Source organism: Morone saxatilis, unplaced genomic scaffold (assembly GCF_004916995.1).
Source record: "Morone saxatilis isolate NCDOM2014 unplaced genomic scaffold, NCSU_SB_2.0 Contig1, whole genome shotgun sequence".
Lineage (NCBI taxonomy): Eukaryota > Metazoa > Chordata > Actinopteri > Moronidae > Morone > Morone saxatilis.
Window position 1 is genome coordinate 2,097,860 of NW_023339651.1, and position 22,563 is coordinate 2,120,422.

Genomic DNA, 22,563 nt, shown 5'->3' on the forward strand with positions numbered 1-22,563 from the left:
AATCAGCTGAGCCATCAGCTGATGTGTGTTTACGACTAGCTGTGATCATATGATATAGCTGGAATTGAGAACCGAGCCTGACTTCGTGGCCTGCCTGAGCTAACGCTATGCTCAATATGTGGCCATAATATCTTATTAAATTTATTCATTTTTAACACAAATTTTTATATTCATCTAAATAAATGTGTGTAATTTGACAGCATTTGACACCAAACCACCCCATGCCACAAATTAAGAGCCGCCCCTGAAAGTTGGGCGTCAGACTTGAGAATAAACCTATAAAAATATATCGACATAAACAAGTTAAAGAGGAAACCTGTGCAGCTGTAAGAGTGCACAAGATAAAGAAAAAAAATCCACCAATTTAGCTTCAAATTATATTAAATATATTTGTATTGAAATCAAATAATAATCAAAGCAAACTCAAAGCAACAAATCTAATATTTAATAGAATCACTCACAAACCAGTTGTTCAGCCCATTTAACAATAAATCTTAATCATAAATCCACAAAAAATCAACAGAAACCTGTTTTCAGTTCACAAACGTGTCCAGATAATCTCTGAGTTAGTGCGACTGTGTGTGAGGAGACTTATCTCGACTGTCTGTAGGTCCAACAGAGACGAGGAAGTCCAGCAGGGACCAGCAGCACTTTGTTGTCCAGGGAGGTCCAAAGATTCAGCTGTTTAATTTAATGTAACTTACTACTTAAATATCAGACATTATCCTCCATGCTGCTCCTGTTTCCCTTCCTCCAGCTCACAGGTGTGTCTGATTGAGCTCCTCACCTTCCAATAGTTTATTCTAACAAGATGGCCACATCCTCAATAGTGCTGACAAAAAGAAAGGCAGCATTACTTTGTGCAGTTCTACTATAAACAGATGTAAAAGAATAATATAGACAATTTGAGGCTGAGATCTCTGTGGTGGAAACAAGACACAGTTATATTTTAAAAGTAACATAAAGGAGTATTTCATATATCAAAATCCTTCTTTTCTCTTCCTGCATGACATTAAAATATTTAAATAAGTTTGAATTTAATGGCATATTATGTTATTATATTATTTTTTTTGTCTTAATAATATATCACAGCTGATAAATGACACTGATTTAATTTTGTAGGTTTTATTTGTAATGTGAAAACAAATTACTTAGTAAAAAGTACTTACTCAGGTTCCTGTAACTTACTAAACTAAGTTAGTGTCTAATCTAATAAAAGCTGTTAATTACGAATCTTTGTCAACTTAAATTTCACTTAAAATTTTCAATGTACTCCATTTCAACAAATTACATTAAGTTAAAATAACATCTTGTACGAGTGTTGTAAATGTATAAATAAAATCAAATATATATATATATAAAAAATAAAAATAAAAATGTTTCTGGTGTTGTATGTCTGAGCAAGAAATCCCTTTTAAACTCAGCGACTGTCTGTAGAAGAAACTGGAACATCCAGCAGCTAAAGAGCCAGATGTTTTCATCAGGAGTTGCTGGAGAAATTAAAATAAAATGTAAAAACAGGAGAATGAATCCATCAGGTGGCCAGAAACATGCTTCTAAATAAATGTGTGATTAGCTAAATGTTTTACTTCAGTCATAACGGTGGTTTCTTTCAGCTTGTTTCTGTGTTTTTCTGCCCCCTGGTGGCAACAAATCGATGAAAGCATCTTTAAATCAGATTGAACAAACTCACCGGAGAGATCTGTGAGTGGGCTCATCCTGGCAGACGATGAAGGTCAAACTGAAGTCTGTTTTGCATAATAAGTCCTCCCGCCTTTGAGGATCCAGTCGGGGATCACCTTTAGCCTCCGGCTTATCTCCCCGACGGTAAACAAAGCGCCGCTTTAACACTCATTAGTGTCCGCTGCCACCGAGATCCAAGACTCTACTAATTAGAGAGGTACTGATGTCAGGTTGTTCGCTCACCGGTGCAACTGTTTGCAGAAAGAGAAATACTGCGAGGATCGTGTCGGAAACTATTTACAGAATGCAGTTGTTGTTGTTTTTACAAGTTTTATTTGTCAACAAACAACAAAGGTGTTAATTAATGAGCCTTAGAAGGTGCAGGGAAGTGTTTTCCTTTTTTAACCTTGAACAGAATGCTAGCTGTTTCCCTGTTTCCAGTCTTTATGCTAAGCTAAGTTAACAGCTCCAAACTTGACGCCCCCTTGGAACGAGAGGGGTTCTCAGTCTTCTTATAGATGATTAGATTTGATTGATACCAATTATCATAGCTGCCTGATTCCTTATCGATTTCCATTTTGATTCCTGATCAGTTACTGTGTCCAACACAGATTTTCGGCAATCAATCAATGCAACAATGTTTTATTATAAATTAAATCTAAATTTAATTCAGAGGAAGCTCTATTGGCTTCACCATATTGAAACAGTATTGCCAAAGCAGACTGTACAAGATAAAACATTATTTAACATTATAGTTTTATTATCTGAGTCTCTTTCTTCTTTAAATGAAGCCACACTTTGGATGACATCGATAAATCTTGGTGAAATACGACTATGATGAATCAGACTATTTTGGAACAGTTCTTGATTCCCAAATAATAAAAGAAAGCAAATAAGTGTCGAACTATTCCTTTAAACAGCGATGGTCTTCCTTGTGTGCTGCATTTGTTTAGTCTTTCTTTTCATTTACTCACCAAACAATTATTCTCATTACGCTTCAATCTGCAAACCAAAAACTGTGTTCACTTATTTCTAATTAAACTCACTCTGTAGATCATAATCTTCCTCCTCTTCTCCTCAGGAGTCATTAAACTTTCATCCAAACTAAATGAACGCTGCCCGACCTCATCACGCCAGCGCTCCCATCTAATTGAGCACATATTTGGTTAGTTTTAGGCGTTGCTGGGTTTAAACTAATCTGTGACATTTATTTGTCCACGGGGAGGGCTTCAGAGCCAACATGATTAAAACTGTTGCACTCAGTATTAAATGATGATTCAGTCATGATTTATTAAAGGTGGCCTCCTCCGAAACCCACCGGCTGAAATATTTTTCATTTCAACTGATAATTAAAACCTCATGCATTCATTCTGGCTGCTTTTAATGGGGAGGTTTTAGACAATAACTCGTGTCAAATGTCATTTTGACCCTTTTCAGGGCGTTATATTGCACCCATATTTAACAATTTATGCCAAAAACATTCAGAAAACCTCAATTTATTTGCATTTTTATATCAAAATCCAATCATTTTGTCTTCCTGTAAAAACACAACCTCAGAGACAGACAGAGGACAGTTTGACGACAGCGGTACCGAGGTGATTTATGTCGCTAACAGTCGCCGTTAGCAGGAGCCAAACCTGCCAAAATAAACACCTCTGTACTTTATTCCCTGTCAGCAAACTCCTAAAAAACATTGCTTGATAGACCAAACCATGAATCAGTTGAGACAGAAATCAGCTTAACTGATAATAAAAATGAGTCACTTCCAACCATCATGTATAAGAGGGTCACCTTTATTGTCACAAAAACACAACAGGAACGTACAAAAGCAGCAACCTTTTTCGTTTGGTTGATTTTTCTCACATGAAGCAGCAACTTTTACTTTCCATACACAAAAGTTGCGCGGTGTTTTGCACGGTTTAGTTGGTCTTTATTAGTTTATACTGACTCTGTAGTAGATTATCATTCTTCGTCACAATTCACAAACAACACTTACCCCACACAGCAAGCATCACTCTCAGACTGGAGGAACAGTATTTACTTGATATATCATTCAAATATCTTCCTCAATAGTTACAACAATTGTTTTTTTTTTACTTTATTCTCACAGTAAAAGGGGCTTTTATCGACCCATTTTGAACATAATACAAAAATCTATGTTACTGTACAATTTTTGTTTACTCTATCATACACTCACAAGTATACACAGAATTATTGACAATAAAATGAGACCTCTGTTGACCCAGCGTGCAGATTTCCAGGAATGTATACAGTATGCATGCCATTTTTGGATTACCTTTTTTTTTTTTTTTTAATCCATCTAAAAAATGTTCCCACATAAAATCAATTTTTTGTAATATAGTATTTGGGTTTATATACACTTTTGAAACATCCACAAATGGTTTGAACAATCACACATTCATCAATAAACCATCAATAGAGTTTAAACTGCGGTCTGTGTAGTACACTGTCGGTTATAATAGAGGAAAAACAGCTATAAAATGGGGGGGGGGGCGTCCTATCAGTGAGCTTTAGAGGAAGGTATGTGCTTTTTATAAATGTGGTGGTGTACTATATACTGTCCATCACAACCGTCTGGAGTACCTCCAGCTCTCCCGCCGCTGACTCTTGTCTTCTACAACAAAGTGTGGTCATGGTTAGCGGGAACGAAAAAAATAAAAAATAAAAAAATCTTTAACACAGAAAAATAATAATTTACAGAATAAATGTGTTACATGCTTATGAATCCTCTTCTTCAAGTATAAAAATACAAAAAAAGCTTGATTATATAAAACATAGATGACTTTTTCTTTTTTACATGTTAATAAAGCGATTTTTCTTCAAAACAAAAAACTACATGGTCATTTTAATATACATACAATATATCTGTGAAGTGATTTTAGGTTATACTTTAACTGCGTTTGTCTATTGTTACTCGTGCTAGCATTTAATGCCATTTCTGAGACTACTAATACATTCCATAAATGTATTAACTATATACTGAAGCATTGTGATTTAATTCCTGTGGTATAAATACACTCACAGTGAGCCTGTGAGCAGGATTATTTAACTCTTTACACTTCATCTCAACCCCTCAGGCGTGTTATATCCAGGGTTCGATTGAGTGTCTACAACAAAGCAATCTTAGGAAACAAGGAAAATATCGTCCCAGTTTCATACTTCATACTAACTGTATACATTATATACTAATTGCTATAATATTATGTTTTTTTATTCATCAGAATCTCATTAATTAACTACTTGTGAGCTCTCTCACCTCCACCTGCAGTTTGTTTTAAAGAGGCTGAACCCGCCGTGAGGTTAAATTTGGCCAAAATTATAATATTAATTGCTGTTTGTGCTGCTTTAATTTTTGTGAGGTCAAAACGCTGTTTAAATATCTGGAAAGTGAAACTTTGCACTATAATTCAGGGAACTTGGAACCATTTTGCATTGTAAAAATACAATAAAATGTGTGTTTACTTTCGGCCCCTGGCTCACCATTAAATCTCAAGGTTGGGCAACCCTGTTTTAAAGGGAAAGTCCAACAAATTTTAATATTAATTTCTGTTTACTCATCCTGAGAAGGGTTTAATTAGAGTAATGAGTTGAAGTGTGGCCGATCCAGCGGAATACGGCAAAAAACCTCAAACATAACGCAGTTCAACTACGCTGGGAATCAATAAAAAGAAGCTATATTGTTTAAGTTGTTTCTCCGAGACGACATTTATATTGTTCTTCACATGAAAAGTGACAGAAATCGTCAGATACGTTGGCTCCTGTCACACCTCCACACGGCTGACCAGTTCACGGATGTCAAATTGTCAGAGAGTCTCAGAGATGGTCGGATACACGTTCTCCCGCAATCTGACATTGTGGATGGAGGTTTTCTGAAGCTGACATCTTACTAGGTAAAAGATTAATACTGATCAACTGACTCTCTGGAGGATGGATTCATTTATCTTCTCAGACTGAAGAAAATCTGACTCATTAAATAAATTTGGGAGGATTTTGGCTCCATTCTTCCAGTTCGTTAAGAGGAAACATTCCCACTGATTAAAGCAAACTTTTGTGGTTTGGAGGCGTATTGATATTGTGTTTGTATGTTGGTTTACTTTCAGCTGACTGATGGTTTGTTTGTTGTATCCATTCATGGTTGTGTTATGTTGGGTTTTTTAAGTCTTTATAATAATCTAAATACTGCCCTACAAAGGCAAACCGCAGTAACTACAATTTCATGTTCTCCACTGGGAACTCTTACTGACTTTGTCTGTGTATTACTGTGCTAACGCTAGCTAGCTAGATCGGACATGGTATTATTGTAGTAATTAAAATACATCTGTCATAGGTTAAAGCTCACAAAATACTTACATTTCTATCTATTATCTATAAATATTTCACATTTTTACACATTAAACAATACCGAATACAGATTTAATGTAATAAGACATCAGATTAGCTTTAGATGTTTTCAGACACTCCTTTATATCTGATTATGCTAACACAAAGACAGAGTGCATTAATCTGCAGTTTTGGGGTCAGATGTCAAATAACTGGTCATCATTATTGAGCCGTAAAAACAACTTATTATATATTTAATAAGCTCATAACTGCCGTTCTTCCTAAAACACTTTTGGGTGGACAGTCAAAAAACTTTAAAACCTTTTTTCTTTATTAGCGTAGTTACTGCGGTTAGCCTCTGGAGGGCAGTATACTTACTTTAAAAGTCTTTTTATAAATGACACAATTTTCTTGCAAAAGCCACCAAACAAAGTTTAAAGAATATACGTACCGTTTAATAAAGATATGCTTGCCAAACTTCAAGGCAATTCAATCCTGAATCTTTTGATTGTTGCTGAACATCATTAAGTTAAACTTGATAAAAACCTGCTTAAAATTAGTACGTAGTTTGAAACTGGGACACAGATATTGTGTTGGATTGTTAGACACGGTGGACGATGAATTTGCAAGAAAGATGTTAGAAGTGAAATCCCCACACTGCTTCGTATTGTAGGTCCAGAGCCGTATCCAATAAACCTTCAATGTGAAAAGTAAATTATTGGTGTGTTGATCTCCTATTTGGCTCCCTAGTGTGATAATTTGGTGACTTCTAGCTGATAGTCGGAACAAACTGTTAAAAATCTCTCTCCTTCAAGGTCTGAACTAGGATCGAGTCCAAAACCAGAATGATCCGAGTACTCGCTCCTCACGTATTTAGTCCAGCTGAGACCTGAGAAGCAGACAGAGGATGAAAAAAGCAAAGCGAGAGAGCGAGAAGGGGAAAGAAAGACAGACTCACAGACTGAAATGATGTGAGAAGAAGCGGTGGAAGGAGCCAAACATCAGCCACACTGATGGGGATTGGCCAGAAGGATGAGCAGCGTTTTCTGCCGGAGCACAAGAAGCAGCATCAGGGACAAAAACATCTCAGCACTGCCCCCCATCCCCACCCCCCCCAAAAAAAGCAAGGAAGCAGAGAGGAAGGAAGATTTATGAGCAAAAATAAAAAAGTCAAAAAACAAGACGGAACAAGAAGCAGTGAGAGGGAGGGAAAAGAAAAAAGACAAAAATAAAAATTTACAAACAGACAAATGTATTTCAAGTTTGTTAAATCTTACACATTCCCCGCCCTCCCCGAACTACCGCTACTCTACGCTTCGATCTCCTGATTGGCCACCGGGGACGGCGGGTTTTGGTGCATCGTGCTTGCGGGGAGATGAGAGAAGAAGAAGGAGAATGTGGCTGTCGCTGAGCTGCAAACAGGCAGAAATGAAGCTGTGATCACAGCGCTGCTCTGGGACCCAAAGATCTGTCCTTATTCAGCTCTTCTTCTTCTCTGTGTGACGCCGGGAGGGAGGGGGGAGGGAGGCAGGTAAAGGAGACAGGAGAGGAGGGATCATGTAAGATGAGACTGACATGAGGAGAGGATAAAAGACACAAGGAAAGAAAAAGAAGGGCAGGAGAGTGAACAAGGAGGAGGTGAGGAAAGGAAACAAGACGAGAAGACAGAATGGAAAGAGGAAAGGAAATTTAAGGAGAGGAAAGAAAGAACTGAGATAAGGAGAGTTGAGAAGAGCATAGGTGAGGAAACAAGAAGAAGAAGGAGACAAGGAATAGAGATGTGTCTCTTTGTCTCCTCTTCTTGTTTGCATGGAGATGATAATAGAAAACAAGCACAGGAAAGGAAGGAGAGGAAGCAAGGTAATTAGCAAAAGAAAGCGGAGAGGAGAAGAGGCGAGTCAGAGGAGAGGGAACAAGGAGAGGTATTGGAATGAGAAAGAAGGAAACAGATGCAGAGAGAGAAGGAAACCAGTAGGTGAGAGGATAGGAGAGGTAGTAAGGAGAGAATATACAGAAACGGGAGGAAAAGTAGAGATACGGAGAGGAAACAAGGAGATAAGAAAAGGAGAGAAGGTGGGAAGAAGGAAGGAGAGGAGACAACAAACGGACACAAGGGAGAGAAAGGAGAGTAAAGGAGGAGATGAAGGAGGAAAGGAGTGTGCTCTCTATTAGCCAAGGCTCTCGGGTGTTGCTAAGAAAACATTTCCTTCAATCTGACCTGATCTCTCTTTAAACAGCAGCAGAGTCTCAGAGGCTCCTTTATGTGTCCAATAAATAAACCAAGTGGAAGAACAACCGAAACGTGTCCGTCCCCTGGTCCGTCCCCCCTGTCCTTCCCTTGGTCCGTCCCCCCCTCTTCTGCCACCGCTAATGAACGGCTCTGCACATTACTGGAACACAGATCTTCCCTCACATTACACAACGGCTGGTGACTGTTTGTGCATCCCAATGTTCGACGAGGCGAAAGGGTTTTTGGGGACAAACAAGCTACGTTCAGGAAGATTAATGACTGAGACTGTTCAGACAGCACCGGGCATGTAGAGGAACGCCTGCCACAGTGGGACTGTACGTCTAAAGAGTGCCAAGTACATCTGTGCCTGATGGATGCAGCTTCAATCTGTCCTTGAAAGGTAAAATCCTCACGAAAAGGATGAAGCTTGAGTCTTGTTTTTGTAGCTTTGATTGTTGTTTCTACCAGACAAGTTCAGATGTTGCTGTGAGTGATCTGGTGATTGACATTGAGTTTAATGGGACTTTTTGTGTGTAATTTAAAGTCCCATCTAGCTACGATCAGAGGTAGGCAACCTAGCAAATTAGGGAGGAGCTAGTGTATCTATATACCCATAATGGGCGGGGCTTAAACTGGACATTAACAGGACTGACTGGAAGTTGTTCGTTTAAGCCTGAAATGAATCTGGGTTGATCAGAAGTTGCTATATTTACTAGAGAACTACTTACAGAACAAGATTTTTAAATAAAAGTTATTATATATTATATTATAAAACAGATATCGACACATTTTACACTCTTCACACTGTTTCAGTCGAGTATTTTAACATGCTAGCCAAAAAAATATTTTTTAAGTAATGCTATGTCAGATATTGTTTACAGCTTGCTCAGCTAACCCTAAAGCCCTCCGTAACCTCTGCAAGGCAGCGGCGACAGGGGGCGGGCGCTAGGTGTGACGCAGCCAGTAGAAACTGTTAACAGAGGTTAGCATAGATGCTGCTAGCATCAGTTACATCAGAATTGAAGAGTATTTATTTTATTGAAAGACGAAGACTCTTCTCTCTCACAAAGACTTTGACTTTGTGATATGGTTTATTGATCTTATTGGTTAAAGTTCACCAGTGATAGATAGATGGTTCATCCAATCACCTGCCAAATATATTTTGAAACTGCCTTCGTACACTGTCACCCTCACAAGTGCTTGTCACATTGCGTATTCTCAGCCCCGGGGTAAGAGTCGACCCTGGGATGACTTACCCCCCTTTCACACACACAGTAAACCCAGGGTTAACCCTAAGCCCCCTGGCTGTACGTTCACACTGAACCTCTAACAGCCTGGTGCTAAGCGCAGTGTGAAAAGCCCTACAGGTGTTTTCACTTATTTATTTCCTGATGCTCGAGTGAGCACAGATTGTGCTTAATTAACACCTCCTCCACTCTCCTAATGCGACAGCTTACAACGATTATTCTTATTGGTACACCGAGTTTAGGGACCTTTTCCATCATAGCTCCGCCCGACTTCAACCTGAGCAGAGGGCTAATGAGCCTGGATGACTGAAACAACAGTGTCAGTAATAATTCCTCATAAACTGCACTCAGCTGCAGTTCAGTGGGTCAGGAGTCGGTCTGTGAACTGAGATGGACATCATTTTACTTTTCATCTTTTCTCTTTTTAAATAAATTTGGCTAATAAGGAGGTTTGCTTACAGCTCGTCTGCATGTCTCTCGACCCGTCTGGCTTCTCAATAACTGATTTCATCAGTGCAATAATAATATTACTGATAGAAACGAGCCAAAACTACAAAAATAAGACCCAAGTTGTGATAAAGTATTGACTCCGTGGGGCAATAATGCTTCTGTTCAAGGGACCAGATCAAAGAAGAAAATCTCAGTTTTGGCTAACAGTACTTGGACGAAGATGAATTCTTTGCAGGCTGGTGAGGATTAACAGCCGACTGTAACGCCTGAAGAAAAGACCGGCTGAGTGAAATACACTTAAAAAAGCCTTTCACGTCCTCTGAATGCTCATATTGTCTGTAACTGTGTTGGAAGAGGAAGAATCCAAAGCTTGACAACAGCTTAAGTTCAACAATAAAAGAAAACAGTTTGTGGTGACAAGGTGCTGCTCTGTGCCTCGGGGGGGACGCCGGCACATCTGCGGCTCTCCCACCGCTCTCAGGAACAAAAGGACTGGCAGACAGGTGCACCACCCAGACTCCAAAAGGGGATTATAAAGTGTGCCGCCTCCTTTTCGTTTTTTTGCGCAGCGGAGCAGCAACTTTTCCATCAAACTCAGGAATAAACAGGAGGAGCTCTGGAGCCGTGGCGGAAAACAAAACTCCTGCACAGGTTCGACAAAAGTTAGATGAGATATTTGGTGGTATTAGTTTGGCAGTTGTTGTAGATGGAAGCTGCAGTGTAATAGCCTCTGGTTAACAAACATTTCACAATCCACAATGCTTTCATTTGCCCCGAGGCTTGGAACAAGAATCATGTGATGTTTACTGCATCCTTCACCTACAGCAGAAAATGTGTGAATGGAAATAAAATAATAAAGTGACTGCAATGGCAGCAAAGTTTAACTTTTGTTGTGCGACTGTTTTACTGTATCAGCATTCTTTACATTAACTATTACACAATCTGCTGCATTGGACCCACAACCCACAGCTCTGTATGTAGTTTAGGGTGTCAGAGATGCATTTTTCTCTACTGACACTGAACCAAAGCAGATAACTTTGCTCGTGTGGCTGCGTTGAGGATACGTAAGAGAATACGTGTTTCTGCTCCACATTAACACCAAGTTTGATGTCATTATCTCAAGCCACGAGCTGAATTTATGCACAAAAAAACAAACCATTATTTGCTTATAGGCTCTTTGGGTGATGAATTTTTAAAAAGCAATAAGGGAGTTGATATTCAGTCCTGCACAAGACCCGACCGGCCCCCTGAATACTAATCCCGGAGGTCTCGCTGCGGAGGGAAGCGCCACGCTCGCCCAGATGGCTTCAGCATGTCAAGTGATGAGGTCAGCCATGTTAGCCATGTGCTAATTGCTGTTACGGCTAATGGAGGCTATTGTCAAAGAGGCCGTCCTTTCCTGGGAGTCATAACCTGATACATGGACGTCTCTCAAATATGTGTGGGCTCCTGCGGACGAGCTGCTTTTAGGGAGAAATGAACTTATAAATGAGGTAATGCATGATTAATGGCTAAATTCATGAACTCATTTTAAAAATGCAGTTGTAGAGATTCAGGGTGGAAACTGTGGACGTCTGTGAGCAGTTAAGGTGCTCACTGTCTGGACGGTTTATCATTTTCTCTCTCTGAGTATTTTCTGAAAGCTCTTTTTCGTGGCGGAGGATGGGTCAAGGCTGCTCCACTCAGCAGGTCGGGGGCAGCTTGGAGTGTCTGCGGGAGCAGATAAGACGAGCGGAGCTTCACATCTAAAAAGGCTTCGGAGTTCGTCAGCCAAGCACTGAGTTTAACCTCCCGCTCACACATACAGAGCCTCCCTCTGGCCTCTCGTGAGCCTGGAGCTGGTTTCATTTCCATACTCGGCTCTGATTGGACCGTTTATTTCCCCTGCTGGTGCAGGAAGACGTCTTATTTTTTTTTCCCAGTATCTTGTTAAAGTTATGTTTTATGGAGAAGCTGTTTACAGTTTTTCCCACCTTTTGTTTGAAGTTCTTTTTTGGAGCTGAAGCAGTCATGAGAAGGAAAAAGAGAGCGACTGGTTGTCTGCAGGAGGATTTATAGGAAACTACAATACTTTATGTTGGCACTGTATACGACTGAATATGAATTATTCCACTTTCACAAACATTTATCTGGATTTATGTGGTTTGAAATTCACTCAGTGATTTTAAATTTTACAATTTCATTTCAACTTTTCCAACGTTTGTGGGTCATGTGACTAAAAAAGGGATAATAAAGTATATTATAAAGCCTCTTTTTGAATTATTTATTTTGCGGGTCATGTGATTGACAGAATGTAACCTGATATGACATCCGATCGCTTCAATTCAGGCTCCATTGATTATATCAGCAGACTGGTGGTTTGTACATTTAATTTTTTTGACTAATTATTAGATCTGAAATTTAACAACTGAATTTGAGCAACTTCTGTATAATTTCTGTTAAATATAAAGCCCTTTAAATACTTAAATGTACTACAAAGAGTTTTTAACTGGTTACGAAACAGAAAAGTGTACTAAATCAGACTTTTTTTTTTGCCTGTATGTGACTTAGATCTGACAAATCACATTAAATCTGATTCGGTCTACTTTCTTATGTGGTTCTCACAGTCATAACAGAATTCATGTGACTTTTACATCTCTCTAGATCGACATTTGTCAAGCGAAACAAACAAACCAGATCTGAGCAATAAATCAGGATTGAGAGCTAAGGTTTGAGGTGTGAACACAGCCTGTATGAACCCACACATTGGACCATCAGCGATCAGATTTCTATGTAGTTATTCTTTGTGCCTGAAATCGGGTCGGATCCCCCTTGAAATCAATGAAACGAGACAGTGGGAACACTACCACTTCTGTCCACAGGGGCCGCCAGAGTCAACACAGCATGAGAGTTCCTCGTAGCGGCTTTAAAGGACCAGTGTGAATTTAGTGGCATCTATGAACTACAGTTTAAGTAAAACACAATCATTGTTATTTTCAGGTGATTATACACTAATGAAAACACACCTGGAATATTATATTGCATTTCTGCCAATTGATCCTCCTCAATGTTACACACTGGACCTTTAAAGTTTAATAAAATCAACTCTCATCCATAAATATTTTTATTGCACACGCATTAAACTGAAAAAAGCTTGTTTACAAAAACAGCTTTTTCAGGTAACCTTGGACATTGTGCTTCACTCTTGTCTTCTTGCATAATAAGCCGTAGCATCAAAGCTCTCAAAAGAAAAGGCAATTCTGAGTGAGCTAGCTTAATGGATTGGCCTTTTGGCTGGAACGTGGACCTTTCAGGGCTGTTCATTACCAGCCACACCAAAAAATACTGTGCAACCGCTGCAGCCCTACCTGCAGATTTAAAGGATGGATGATAGAAAGAGAGCAGCATGTGGTAATTGCTGGATGAATAGAGCAAGAGATGAGGTTTCAGTGAGAGAATACATGGCTGGATCACGATGAAATATCATCACGTCGACCTTGAGATATGAAATCATTCCGTGGCATTACTGGAGATTATGCCGCACAATGGAGGCAACGGATGTATCTGAATAGATCTCTTATAATAAAGCTAGTTTAATCAGTCACAAGCACCACCAAGACCTTCCTCAGGAAATCAAAACAGCGACATACTTGTACGACAAAAAACTTGATCTCTAAGCAAGCTAGGTTAGATCCAGTAACTCAAAACACACATCAAGAACTGGTAAAAATCAAGGTTTCTGTAGATAGTTCCCCCTCTGGTGTGTGTGCTGATCGGGCCTACACAGTTTGTCTCGTCTGGCAGAATTCACAGGGAGGCAACTTCCTTCGCAGCGACTGCAGAGAGGAGAGGCGGACGGAGCGTCAGAGGTGGAGGTTTTAGAAGTGGAATACCTGCTGCTGGCCCTGGACTTTGGGGAAATCCTCTTTCTGCTTGCGGGTTTTGGGCCTCTCTAGGCTGCCTTGTTGAAGGTGTTTGAGCCGGGCGGCGACGGTGGGGCCCTTCATCGGCCCCGGAGAGTTGCTGCTGTTCTGTGGGAGCCAAGAGGAAACAGATATTAACGATACAAAGATACAAAGCCGACAATTCTCACATCGTACATACAATAAACGCTACAAACTACATGGCCAAAAGTATGTGGACACCCAAACCTACACTCTTGTGTGATTGTTGGACATCTGTTTCCAAAACAGTGGGCATTAATCTGCTGCTATATCAGCCTCCATTCTTCTACAGTTCATCCCAGAGGTGTTGGAAGGGGTTGAGGTCAGAGCTCCACGCCACACTAGGAAAACCATTTCTTTATGGAACTAGATTTGTGCACGTGATGTTGAAACACTTTGAAACACAAACTGCTCTCTGTTCTCTAAAAGGTCATCATATGATGGGAGTTTTGCTTGTTGGAAGTAAAGAGACTAAACCATGAAAAAGTGCTGGTTCAGCGTTGTCCACATATTTTTGGCCACACGTATAAGTTGATTAAAAGTGGTTGTGCTCTTTAAGTCCCTGCCCGAGGATAGTGCTTTTTCACATACTTAATGTGCAATAGTCTGATTAATGTGCAATATTCAGCCAGTCTTTGTAATACTGTAATTTCTGTAATATTTCAATGATCTCAACATTAACATTATCAGCGCTCACTGTTATTCATTACACTGCTGTCGGTCACATACTGTAGCACACATTCACTGTATTAAAATGTACATACTTAGATACTTATTATATTTCAATTTTATTTACTGATCTCTTTACAACAAATACTTTTAGGGTTTTATTTCCATCCATTTCTATGTCTCATCTATTTTTTTGGTTTATTTGTCTCAGTGTTTTATTGTTATTTTTACTCTCTGACGGTCTTTTATTCCACCTCACTTGTGGATCACTTTATCATTTTATTTTGCCTTATTGCCTCCAGAAATGGTTTAAATTCTGGCTTCAAACAAGTCAAACACTTTGTAACTTTGTTTTAAAAAGTACAAATAATGTGTCTTCCAGTTTTCAATGTTTCTTAATAATAACATTATAACATTATAATATTATACTATCATTAAAAACATCCACTTCACCTGCTGTTTATTTAAAAAAACTCTCTGCATTCTGTCTTCAATAAATATTTCAGCATATAATATATATATATATATATATATTTATTTTAAATATTTCTATTTATTTTCACTAATACTGTAATCATGTATTTGACCTGTAACTCCAGCATTTATGTGTTTTTTCAGTATGTGTGTGTGTGTGTTGTGTGTCGGTGTGTGTGTGTGTGTGTGTGTGTGTGTGTGAATGTGGTGTGTGTGTTGCTGTATGTGTGTGGGTGTGTGTGTGTGTGTATATGTGATAGTGTGTATTGTGTGTGTGTGGTGTGTGTGTGTGTGTGGTGTGTGGTGTGTGTGGTGTGTGTGCTGAGTGTGTGTGTGGAGTGTGTGTGTGTGGGGTGTCATCCCTGAGGAATGAGGGGGAGACCTTTCCCAGAAAATGAGAGGAATTAACTGCAAACAACGAGGACGCTCTCCATTCTGGATCTGGATCTGGATCTGGATAAACCCGAGGACAATGCGGACACAAAGACGGAACTGTAAACAATACTGGGTTCCCATGTTTGTTCTTTCTCTCTTTTCTTCACACAGTCAGCCTCTTGGATCTGTTTGTGTCTTTGTGTTTTGATTTATTGGAATTTTTACATTATATTTTCTATTTACTGTGCAAATAAACAAAGTCTGAATTTAAGTTTCTTTAAAAATACACTACAAAGCCAATATCTTTTGGAAAAAATAAAGGTAGAATAGTGAAATATGTTTAGTGAACTTGGCATATTTCAGTTCCCGAAATGTTTTGGTACTGTCTAATCTAATTATTTGAATAATTGAATGGATCCTATTAACTTTGCGTTTTGTATTTTTTTTTTTTTGCCCTTTTGTCCTTTTTGTTTTTTGTTTTTGTTTTTCTCTTGTGAGTTTACCCTATTACGTTATTTTTGTTGTGTTTCGTCTTGTGTGATATACGTACAGTCGCCTGTGTTAATAAAAGAAAATAAAGAATTGTTCTACAGGGTCCCAGACGTGTCCAGCTTTGTTTCTGAACCTTTCAGGAGCAGCACGCACACTGAGAATGAAAATGCTGTACCATGGGAAACATTGTTTTAATGACTGTTTTACTCTGCTGACATTAATCACTGCTGGCACAAGTTTTAAACATAGCAGCGAGTGCCCGACGCCTTCAGTGAATTAAATGTGAATTTAAAAACACCTGCATGTGAGAAAATAGTTTCTTTCAGAGAAACATTTCTGTCTGCAGTGCTGAACCTGAAATCCTCCGCCGCCCTCGCCCTCCCTCCCGCTCGCCCTCCTTTATTTTGACAGCTACCTTCTCGCCGCTGTCGTGCAATAATTCCAACAAAAACAAGACCTCTTTAGTCAGCTAAATGTGTCACCAGAGCTGTCAGGAAGTGCACTCAGCGCTCGCAGTCTGCGAGGGGAAAAAAACAAAATACATCATCCGCTTCAATCAGTGACTCACTGCGCATCACACCGTCAATTAGAAGGTTGCATGTTTACAAAGCACTGCTGAGGACGAGACAAAGAGCTCCAGGTTCACAAACAAAGATCACGCTATGTGCAGAGCTCACAGGAAGCAGAGGAAGTGTTAACAGGGTTAGAAAGAGACGTTCAGCAGAGCAGATAGAACGGAAACCACACTGCAGGCCACCACGTCTAATACAATGATCAATAGGTTCTCTTTCTTCTGCTGAAATGAACAAAATGCTGAGATATAGACCTACTGTGCATATTTCTAAAGTTTTCTTACACCCCTTAAAACCAAGAAGGCCTCGCGACCCCTCGTGAAGCTTTGGTGACCCCTAGTGGAGGTCTTAACAATTTATTAGAATTTTTGTTATTCAATGTTATTCATATACTGTAAAAGTAAATATAATGTTGTAACTGACATCCTTCTGGTTCTATATATGTGTTAAAGTCTTATTCTGTGATGTAACAGCAACGTTGTAGGGCTGCGACTAACAACTGATTTCCTTAGCAATTAGTGAAGTGTTCATTTTCGGGAATGATTGAGGAGTTGTTTGGTCCATAAAATGACAGAAAAAGGGTGAAAAATGTTGATCACTGTTCCCAAACAGCCAAGGTGACGTCCCCAAACACACAATATATCCAGTTTACTGTCATATAGAACTAAAGAAATCTAAAAGAATTTTGACTTTAAAAAAAAAAAGATTAATTATCAAAATAGTTGGTGATTAATTTAAAAGTTGACAACTAATTGATTAATCAACTAGTCGTAGCAGCTCTACAACATTAGAACGAATGAATGTGTGTATCTTTGCTGTATCTGATTAAACCAGCCCAATTTATAATCTGTTTTCTGCCCTGAACAGAGGCGTCGACTATTTGCGTATTAGTGGTTATGAAGGTTTGAGTAAAGTAAAGAATAAATGCCAGTGAAGGGCAGTCAGTAGAAGTAGAAGCACAGGCGTGGCAGACAGAGAGGGCTTTTTTTTTTACCTTTCTGCCCAAGGACCCAAAGGTGCATGGCGGAGTGGGCGTGGCCTTTGGGAGGGTGCTGTACTGTTTATTAGAATCATTTACAGGCGTTCTCTGAAATATCTTTGATCCGTAGTTGTAGTTGTGTGGGAGAGCGTGGCAGAGACATGTTATCACAGTCATAAGGGCAAAACACAAATATGAATATGTGCACAAGTAAGGCATCAGCGATCTGCACTGTCCTACCTCCAGCTCAGCAATTATCTTCTCCTCGTCGTCCTCGTCTTGAATGGCCGATGCTGCGATCACGGGCGGGGTCGAGGCAGGTCGCGGGGTGTCGGAGGGGGTCCGCCTCAGCTTCACCAGAGTTTTAGGCATGTCACCATCTTCTTCCATCTTAAAGGAGAAATGAAGACGTTAAAACCACTGTGGAGTGGAGCACCTTGTGAATCCCTCACAACACAGCTCACAACTCATCCAAATCACTCGTTCTACACAAACGTCATTTCAACTCATCAGTTTACTCATGAACCACCCTCATAGATCGTGTGTATTGTTATTAATGGTTGATATTTATTCTTAATTTATTGAACCTGTTGAAATAAAATCTCTTTTCCAATGCTGACCCGGCCAAGAAAGCAGCAACGTTTCACATCTGAGTGCCAATTTTATACAAACCAACTAAATATTACAAAACAACACATTGCACATTATACAGGATGAGAGCTAATCAACCACACACCAACCACTATCAACCACAGGGGTTAAACAAGCACAGATATTAATTAACTAAATTAATTCAGTGAGATGAGGGAGGAAAGATTGATGGTCACTCCAAGGCCGCACACTGAAATAAAACAGACTCCCTTTTTCCAGATTCAGTCCGCACAGATGGCACCTTTCAGCCTAAAGTTGGCTATAAGAGTGTGGGTATTATGTACAAGTATTGATGTATGTACGAGGGCGATTAATCAGTAATTCACTTTAATAAAGATACTGGCATCACGATCATAAACTTCACTTTAACTCAAAGACCAGAGAAAGACTAACTTTCTCTGCCTTGGTGCCCAGTCGCCATTATTCATTTCTCTGTTTAGTAGTCAGCACACTGTAAGCCACAGTCAGATCTCTGAGTGAGCGCCACTGAAAGCTGCGATGCAGGCAGAAAGAGGAGACAGCCTGCGGAGGAACCTCCAGTATGGGAGGAAATGAGAGACAGAGTGACAGCAGTGTCAGGCTGTACAAGAGCAGACAGCTCCTTCAGCAGGCGAAACTCTCCACACTCTTGACATCCTCTCAGACTTGGATGGACCCAATATTTTATTTCTCTACTTTCAAAAAGTGAGAGGACCAGAAAATCCTCCTTTTGCCTGACGACGGCCGTCTCGTATTGTGAATTTTTTTGTAACAAATAGAATAATAAAACGCATTTTTAACGGATGACGGATTATAAAAGCACATTCAGAAATACAGTCTTGGTGTCATCTTGGGCTTTAGGAAACTGCGATGAGTATTTTTCACTATTTTCTGTTATTTTATTGAACAAAACGCAAATTCATAGTTTATTCATGAATTTTAATACTTCCAGCAGTCTACATTAAGGATAGTGTTCTATGTTCTTCATAGCAAGATTAATGAGGTGGGTTTTCTTGTTTCCCAGTCCAGGGAACAATACATTGTTGAAATAAATTGTCTTTTAGAACATAACTAACCATTGCTAGTGGCATACACGGTAATTACAGCATACTTACTTAGATGAGGCAAATCTATTCAAGCTGAAATAATACTAAGTCTATTTATTTATAACAGAGACTTTCTTCAAATTGAGCTGATCTGTGTATGGCTCACAGCATTTCCCTTTAGCCTCCCCTATAGAACGTCCACAGCAACTCACAGTGCTGCTAACTAAAGCAAAGACTCACATATTGAGGATGAAATCAGTAATGAAAATAGCTGAAGCTCTAATGCAACAGAAGCAGGTTAAACATTAACCTTCACACAGTCTCTGTTCAGGAGCAGCTGACAGCTTTTTGGAGAGTTTCAACAGCGGCAATAAACAACGCCATCAGTGCCGTCCTCTGGCTTCAGTGACGGTAAAGGTAAAGGTCACGGGACAATGAACTGACTGGTTGCCGGGGGCGCTAGGAGTAATACGGACAGCTCGGTGAGCGACGGCCAAAGTTTGGAGTGAGTGATGAGCCACAGAGTAAACACCCAAAATGCATCAGGATTTTCCCAGGATGTGAAAAAACAAAGCTCATTTGGTGGATTGCTATGGCAACGCACAAACATGGCACACTTTAACGGTGACGGCTGTGAACTGATGCAGGGTTTCCACTCTTTTTAACACTTTACCAGGACATTTTCCAGTTTTTCTTAACAATTCAGGACGTATAATTTACAGGTAGGCCTAGTATGACCTTAGCTCCGGTCTTATTGCTAATGTTTTTAATAATTAAGTGTCTCAGTGAGGGGCTAAAATACAATAAACATTCTTTCAAGAGAACACAGATTATTTTCAGGATATTCGGTCATTTTAATTCATTTCCAGGTGTTGGAAAACTAGTCTCTACATTTCCAGATTTTCCAGTGGGAACCCTGTGACAACATTGTTTGTGCCAAACACTGAACCTGAATATCAATACTCAGATCTCCTCAACAAACCTTAAAAGGCTCAGTCTGTTTTGTATCCAGGCTAAAATTTGAGCTGCACACAAATCTTGGAATAAACTCTGGACATTTTTATGCTGAAAAATCCCCCAAATGTACATGTTTCACCTGTTAATATTCCCTATATGACTGTCCCCTCCAGTCAGCACTAATTAGTCTAATGACTGTCAATCACACGTAGAGGAAGACGCCCAGTTGGAGGCTTGAAACCAGTTTCTGAACCAGGAAATAAAGATAAAAAAACAACATGGAAGCAATCTACAGAAAGTGCCAATTGGTGACGTTTCCAAGAGTAAAGTACTAATCCACAATTCAAGGCAAACTGAAGCTTGGTTATTCAGCACGTTTCACAGACCTCAAACTGAACTTCTGTGTGACGAATTGAAGGAAGGAACTACTTGATGCTGTTCGATCAGAATGGGGGCCGAGGTCCCTGAGGAAGGTTTTCAGCACCTTGTTGAATCAGCGCCTTGATGAACTCAGTTTGTTCTGGAGACAAAATTGAATTCCACTCAGCAGGGATCTCCACAGAGAGAGATCAGGGAGGCTTTAGAGCAGCAGCAGCAGCTCGTTCGTGCCTGAGAACCGAACCTAAAACTGCCCCCCAGCCAACAGGAATCTCCCTCTGTTGTACATATGAGAGCAGGTTTTTTAATATGTGGGTCAGTATCCGACTTGTCTCACAGAATCCCCACATACAACAGCGCCGCGCCCGCCTACAGGCTCGCCTGAAATCCTTAAAATGGCTTCTGATAATATTTTGGATCAGCTGTTGCAGGAAAGTCTGCATCAGATTTAGATTCAATAAACTTTAACAAAAAGAAAAACACCAAAGCTTTGAACCAGCAGCGGCACTATAGTGGGTGGTTCACCTGCGAAATGTCACTGAATTAAAAGCAAAACAGCTGTTGTTGAAACTCACTCAGTGACACTCGCTGTCACATTAATTAAAACTGCCGGCTGTTTGTTCGGTCGCTCACAAGGCAAAAACCCACTCAGTGTTTTAATCATGAGGCAGGATATGATTCCAGGAGCAAACACGGCTTTAATTCGAACACCTATATGTGGGCTATGTTAATAAAAAATGATCTGGAGCCTGTAGAACATCCTTACTTTCACTTTCATTTCAGGGTGAAGATTATTTTCATTATATCTTTGGTTTAAGTGATACGTGAGTTGTTTTTATTCTTATGATCATATTCAGGATATAATGTTATAAATAAGAAGCCACTTTGTTCCATTTAACTTGTTAAATGTTAAATTGTTAATAATGTTGTTTGGTAATTTGAATCAATTTCCAGGTTTTCTAGGACGCCTGGGAACCCTGGCAAGAAACTCTTTCCACTGTTGTCTTCCTGCAACGGGTCACCTGACCTCTCCCAAGACTTCAACACTGTTTATGGTCCCAGTATGCAGAAATATTTGAATATACTCGGCAAAAGCAATGTATGCAAACACTGGAATTAGCATAAAGAGTCTGCAACGGGGAGACTCGTGGGTTCCCATAGAGCCCATTTTCATTCAGATATCTTGAGGTCAGAGTTCAAGGAATCCCTTTGAAAATGGCCATATCAGTTTTTCCAGCCAATGGATGCATCAGGTCATCTAGTTTCACGTGATACCAGCACCTTCATTCTAGCATTAATATAGAGCTTGCTACAGCCTCTGATAGACAGATCAGATTTAAAGGGTGGCCATGCCAGGCCCCCGACTCTGGAAACGCCCCTGGTTGGATAGTGCAAAATTCCTCACAGAGGCTGCAGCACTCTCACTCAATACTCGACCAAACCTGGAAAAAGTCCAAGTTGAAAAATACCAATGAAATGCACATAATGGACCTGACTTTTAAAACTAGCTTAGAGGTCAGAGATTAACTTACTAAATCGGTCCTGAAAGTATCTCACCTTCAGATTCTTGGTGGTGACGATGACCTCTCCAGTGCGGTTGGTGGTGAGGCCGTGTGCCGACGGGAAGCTTCGGCGAGGTGGAGGTGGGGGCGGAGACTTGGAGGGTTTCTCTGTACGATACCTGGCCACATTGAGATCCACTGCAAACAGCGGACAACACTTACGTAAAAGCTGCTCTTTACACGACTTCACATCGAGGTAAATAAACAGAATTTACTGAACTCACCTGACCCTCGATGCGAACCGGCCCCCTCCATACTGTTCAGCTTCTGGGCAGCCAGCTGCACTTTTCCAGGCTGCTGGTCCCCGCTGGGCGTGGTGGTTGAGGTGGTGGTGGCCGTGCTCCCAGCTGCTGGAGAAGTAACCGTGGTGGAGGTTATTGGGATGGTGATCTGGGGCTTGGGGGGCACCGCCGGCTTGTTGATGTGCTTGGCAGCGAAGTCGAGGTCCGGGATGGCCTTCATCAGCTCGGCCTGGGTCTCTTCCAGCAAGCGATTGATGTCCTGGGCGCTGAACTGGGTCAGGCTGGCACGCTTCTCCTCCCAGTCCCGCTCTGC

General features: G+C 40.3%; 1 protein-coding gene across 1 annotated transcript in view; it reads right to left on the bottom strand.

Annotated features, from left to right (window-relative positions):
• Positions 1-8,913: 8,913 nt before the first annotated feature.
• LOC118333365 (SRC kinase signaling inhibitor 1-like) overlaps positions 8,914-22,563 on the bottom strand; it is a 16,046-nt gene continuing 2,396 nt past the window's right edge. Inside the window, exons 3-7 of the mRNA XM_035668971.1 lie at positions 22,233-22,563; positions 22,004-22,146; positions 17,676-17,825; positions 17,451-17,552; positions 8,914-13,961 (exon numbers count right to left, since the gene is read on the bottom strand). The exon at positions 22,233-22,563 is cut by the window's right edge and continues 2 nt beyond it. Of these exons, the coding sequence (XP_035524864.1) occupies positions 13,809-13,961; positions 17,451-17,552; positions 17,676-17,825; positions 22,004-22,146; positions 22,233-22,563 (879 nt within the window). The 3' untranslated portion in view covers positions 8,914-13,808. The remainder of the gene's footprint in view (positions 13,962-17,450; positions 17,553-17,675; positions 17,826-22,003; positions 22,147-22,232) is intronic.